The sequence below is a fragment of the Beta vulgaris genome, chromosome 1, assembly GCF_026745355.1.
Source record: "Beta vulgaris subsp. vulgaris cultivar EL10 chromosome 1, EL10.2, whole genome shotgun sequence".
In the NCBI taxonomy this organism is placed as follows: Eukaryota; Viridiplantae; Streptophyta; class Magnoliopsida; order Caryophyllales; family Amaranthaceae; genus Beta; species Beta vulgaris.
Genome location: NC_079202.1, coordinates 17,536,524 through 17,542,275, shown reverse-complemented (window position 1 = coordinate 17,542,275; position 5,752 = coordinate 17,536,524). Strand labels below are relative to the sequence as shown.

At 31.5% G+C, this 5,752-nt stretch overlaps 1 protein-coding gene across 1 annotated transcript; it reads left to right on the top strand.

Annotated features, from left to right (window-relative positions):
* The first annotated feature begins 4,131 nt into the window (after nucleotides 1–4,131).
* On the top strand, nucleotides 4,132–5,752 carry LOC104905674 (uncharacterized). Its single transcript, XM_010694274.1, has 2 exons — nucleotides 4,132–4,979; nucleotides 5,098–5,752. The coding sequence occupies exons 1-2, from the start codon at nucleotides 4,132–4,134 to the stop codon at nucleotides 5,750–5,752; spliced, it is 1,503 nt and encodes a 500-aa protein (XP_010692576.1).

The following is a 5,752-nucleotide window of genomic DNA, read 5'->3' as shown; positions in this document are numbered from 1 at the left end:
CGATTGAATCTGTAGATTATTGTTAGAAGTCAGAAGCGAAGGGCAAAGATTAACTAGCTAGGAATCTGAGAGAAAGTTCATTAATTACTAGGTGAAACTTGTAGTATGTTTGGTTATTCATTCTCAAATAAACCCAACAAAAATAATACAAGTAATTTAACTAGAAAAACCTTTTAACTAGACAATAAAAATGATATATGTACCTCAGATAAAGAGGAATGTGTCTTTTTCAGAAAAGATTTCTTTAGCTTGGAAAAAATAAAAAAACTTTACTAGCAAGCCCGTTAGCTCGCGGGCAGCCCGCTCGTTACATAAAGGGCGGGTAAGGGTAACCAATATCTCACTTAGCGGACGGGTAAGGGCAACAGTTTTAGGCCCGTTGGACAGCTTTTTGAGTAGTTGGCCCGTCTGTTACCCGCCCAAGCCCGCAAATGATCAGCTCTATTATATAAGAGAATTTCCCTTGTCACCCTTTGATCCTTCACCCACATCTTATCAGAAGGATGTTTGTCCCCTTTGTTGCTTGTGTTGGAGGGAAATTATCTTATATAAGAAGGGGGAAGTGAGTTGTTTGGAGGGAAAAACAAAAGAAATAACTGATGCGGGTCCCACCACTAACGGAGTTTGGCAAAATCCGTTAAGTGGTGGGAATTTATAAGGTTTTGTAAAGTTTAGGTGGAAATATAGGAAAAAAAAAACATAAAGGTGGGAGTTTCTAAATAAGTGAAAACTTAAGGTAGTTTTGTGCAAATTTTCCTTTATTTTAAAACTAAAACATATCTTTTATTTCAAAACTAAAACTAATCCTAAAACAACCAATGCATATTATTTATAAATAATTAATCAAGTAAAGATTTATTAATAAACAAACTCTAAATAAATTTTTATAGATAATATGCATCAGATTTATTGACTCTTAAAAACTTTTGACTCTAAGTTCCACAAGTTCCTTTGCCCTTACGAGTTCCTTCAGACCTTATTCGATTACCTTTCACGTTTTCGCATACTTACATGAATCCTCGAAAATAAACTCATATTTTCTGCCTTCATGCTCCATGCTGGTCCAACTCAAGAACCGCATGTTGATAGCTCCACCTTTGGAACTTCGGTGTGCTAGTTCCTTTAAAAAACTTCGCACTCATAGTTCCTGCTCAGGAACTTCTTGTTTCAACTTTGAAACGTTATATTGCTGCTCTCTCTCAGGAACTGATCCAGAACTTCCTATTCAATGTTCCTCACAGGATGTACCTACGAACTGCTGTAGTTGTGTTCCTTATAAGAACTCTTTTAGGAACTTGACTTATTGAAAAACCTCCATGATGTGATATATTCAACCTTTGATGACTTGTTTCATGTTAATGTTATATGCACATCTCAAACACACATGTTAGTTAGATAATTATCATTTGTTTACAATCATCAAAATACTACATGACTTAACATGATGTATCTCACACTTGATTGGATTCACCTACTTAAGTGTGGAAGTGTAGCCACTTCCTATGAGAACTGCTTCGGTCAATTCTCTTGAACACATATGAGTATGCAGGTATATATTGGACGGTATGGCCAGTATAAGGAGTCATTGTTATTCACAAACTATCAGAACTGTATATTTGAATGATTGTGTGTTTTAAGTGATAGGTCTCTTACTTCCCACTAAGTTCATGACTAAAGTTACTTAATAGGAAAGTGGCCTTAGATTAAATTTGCAAAGTGTTAATTCAAGTTGCAAGACATTAACAATAATGCAATTGTTTGTTATTGCACAAATCTTTCTTCTCTTCTTTTCTTTTCACATTTGTTAAACCTGTGGGGGATATTGGAAGTTCAACAATTATCAAAGAAATTTATACTACAAAATAAGATAAGGGAAAAAGTATGAGAAAATAATTTGTCCCAAATGGATGAAAAGGGAAATAGCTATCTTGTTTATATTGGAAAGTGCCTAAAAATATCTTGTTTGGTAATGAGTTAGAAGAATTGATAACAACACAGTCTAGAGATGGCCAACAGTGTGGGACAATTCAGCCTAGCCCACCTCTTGGGTCTTGTGGGTTGAACCCACTATCCCGACTCGAACCGTGAAATTTGCGGGTGGGACGTGAGCTAAATTTTTTCAACCCAATCCACGAAAGCCCGCTAGTAAAAATACCCAGCTCGGTCCACGTATCGGTCCACCCGTCCCATGAACCGGACCAGCCCAACCAAAGTAATTATCCACCAAATTGTGTATATTTTATCCAATATATATTTTTATTAAATTGCATATATGATAATTCAATCAAATTCAAAAATCATGAAATTATTCATTAATATTAGTAATTGTATATATCTTAATTAATTATAAGGGTTTATGTAACAATAATGAATGATTTCAATGGTTAAATAATTTTGAAAAAAAAAAACTTATGACGGTTGGCCAACCTAGTCCAGCCTACTAGGCCTACAAACCGTCAGAACCGCCACATGAACCATAAAAACCAATAATAGACCGGTATGGGGCAAGATTTTTCATCTCGTGGACCAGCCCACAACTGTGAATTTTTATGATCTGGTCCTGGGACGTGAAATCTCTCTGATATTGAGTAACTTGTGTTCTCCAAACGATGTTTTGTGAGTGCACACAAACTGCGCTGTCATGCTAATTCTGGAGGGCGATCGTGGAGTTTCTACTTTCGTCGGGGTAATGCAAAATTGTCTTTTAGAGCATTAGGGCATGTTCTCTTCGGCATAAAACAGCTGAACTGAACTGAACTGAACTGAATTAAATTAAATTGAATGTAATAAATATATAATTAACATTTAAACAATAATAATATGAATATTAAATAATAATTATAATGATAAGTAATAATAATGAATAAATAGTAATAATAATAATAGTATTTTGGATATTTTTAAATGATAGTTATTAATAAATAATATTAATAATCATAAATTAATAATAATAATAATTAATGATAATTGATAATTTAACAATAATTATTTCATATTATTTGTATTAATATATTAATACTTGATGATGATATAGAATAACAATAATATCTAAGAAGTAAATTAATATTACTATTTTAATAATTAGATTTAATAATATGATTTTAGTAAGAAAAATAATGATTGGGTTGGACCGCGAAAATTTCATCATAAACCGTCTTGACGTGATTTGATTGGTTTATGGGCTAAAAACGTGGGTTTATTTTTGCTTTAACCTAAACCATGTTCCTCCTAATAATAATAGTAATAATAATGAGTAAAGCTATAATAAACAAAATAATATATAGAAACAACAACAATAATAATAAAAAAAAACTCAATACTTAATAGTAATGGTATAAACATAAATAATAATAATAATAATAATAATAATAATAATAATAATAATAATAATAATAATAATAATAATAATAATAATAATAATAATAATAATAATAATAATAATAATATAATAATAATAATAATAATAATAATAATAATAATAATAATAATAATAATAATAATAATATAAATAATAATAATAATATAATAATAATAATAATAATAATAATAATAATGATAATGATAATAATAATAAAAGTAAGAGTAATTAGTAAAATAAATTATACCAACATAATAATAATATTTAACAAAATGGTTATAAAAGAATGGAGCTGAACTGAACTAAACTGAACTCATTGGAGCTAAACTGAACTAAACTGAACTCATTGGAGCTAAACTGAACTAAACTGAACTGAACTGAATTGAACTGATTGGAGCTGAACTATAAATTATATCTCCTAAATTATATGGTAATAACAGCTGTAAATATCAGTTAGTTAGAAGTTAGTTAGTTGCAACTAACTATATATACTCTTCTCTCATAATATCCCTGATATATTGTAAATTCATATTGTAAGAGTTTTATTCTTTCTCTTAATACATTTCTCTTCCTTCTCTCTAAACTAACAGCAACTTTGCTTAGCGGATTAGTTTCTTCATGGCATCAGAGCTAATCTCTTTTAAGAGATTGGTTAGATTGAACAAACGATTGTAATTGAGTTCATCATTCTGTGTGAACTTATCTTCAATTTTTTCTTGTGAATCTTGAAATAATTCTTGAAGATTATTCTAACAATTCAGTGATTAGTGAGTATGGCGATTTCAACTACAGATTCTGTTGAAAACGTAAATTCCAAGAATTCAGAAGTTGGAGGTAACATTGATCCTTTGTTTATCTCTAATTCTGATAATCCTACTTCAGCATTAGTTGCGGCTCCAGTTTGTGGTGTGAATTTTATGCGTTGGAGTAAGAATGTAAGAAGAGCATTAATTGCTAAAAATAAAGAAGGTTTCATCAATGGAGGTTTAGTGATGCCGGGTGAAAACGAAAATAATTATCAGCAATGGAAACGTGCTAATTACATGGTGATGAGCTGGATATTAAGCTCAATGACTGCAGATGTGGCTGATGATTTTGGTTTTATAGAAACTTCTGCAGAATTATGGAATGAGTTACATGAAAGGTTTGGACAATCAAATGGTCCATTAATTTTTCAATTGAAGAAAGAAATTGATTCTCTTAAACAAGAAAATATGACAATCATTGCATACTATGGCAAGATTAAAAGGCTATGGGATGAGTTACAAAGTTTGAAAATGCTTCCTGTATGTACTTGTGGTGCTGTGAACAAATGTTCTTGTTCATTCTTGAAGAGATTGAATGACTTGGAAGCAGAAGATAAGCTGATTCAATTTTTGCTTGGATTGAATAGTGGTTTTGAAACTACAATTTCTAATATCCTGTCTATGGATCCTATGCCTTCTCTGAACAAAGCATTCTCTATTGTGCAACAAATAGAAAAACAGAAAGAGATAACTGGAGTATCTGAACATCTTGCTGAAAGTAGTGCTATGGCAGCACAAAGAATGTTTCGAGGAGTTCAACAATGTAATTTTCAGAAGTATACTGGTACAGGAAGGAAAGATTGGAAGAAAGAAAAGTTAGATAAAAAAATTTGATCATTGCAAAGGCAAGGGACACACTATAGACCAATGTTTTAAGATCATTGGCTATCCTAAATGGTATAATGCCATTAAATCTTCCAAAACTGGTTCAAGAATTGCAGCAAATGTCCATACAACAAATACTGGACGAGGTGATTCTCCACTGGATGATAATGAGGTTGCTGTTAATTCTTTGAATTCATACATGCTGTCAGCTATATGTCAAGAAGTATTGAAGTCTATGAAAGAGAAGCATCCTACAGAAAAATCTGGAGCTTATGCTAGTTTTTCAGGTAAAACTCCTACAATTCTATCTTGTTCTGTATTCAAGAAGAATGATAAACATAGTTGGATCATTGATTCTGGTGCATGTGATCATATGGTATATGATGAGTCTTTGTTGTTCAATAAAACAAGATTATTAAGGCCTATTAAAGTGGGCTTGCCTGATGAAACACATAGAATGGTAGAATTGGTTGGCAATGTGATGTTAAATGATAAGATAACATTGACTGGAGTTCTTTTGGTGAAAGGTTTTGAGCATAATTTTCTGTCAATTGGAAAGATAATTGAGCAAACTAGTGTTAGAGTATTTTTCACTAAGGATACATGTTATTTTCAGGACCATTCTAGTAGTGGTGTGATTGGAATTGGTTATAAACAACATGGATTGTATTACTTTGATGTTGAAGGATTGGCTGATATACAGAAGCTTGGGAAGAATAATGATGCTGTAAGTACTATCTGTAATGCATTAGACGATTTTTGA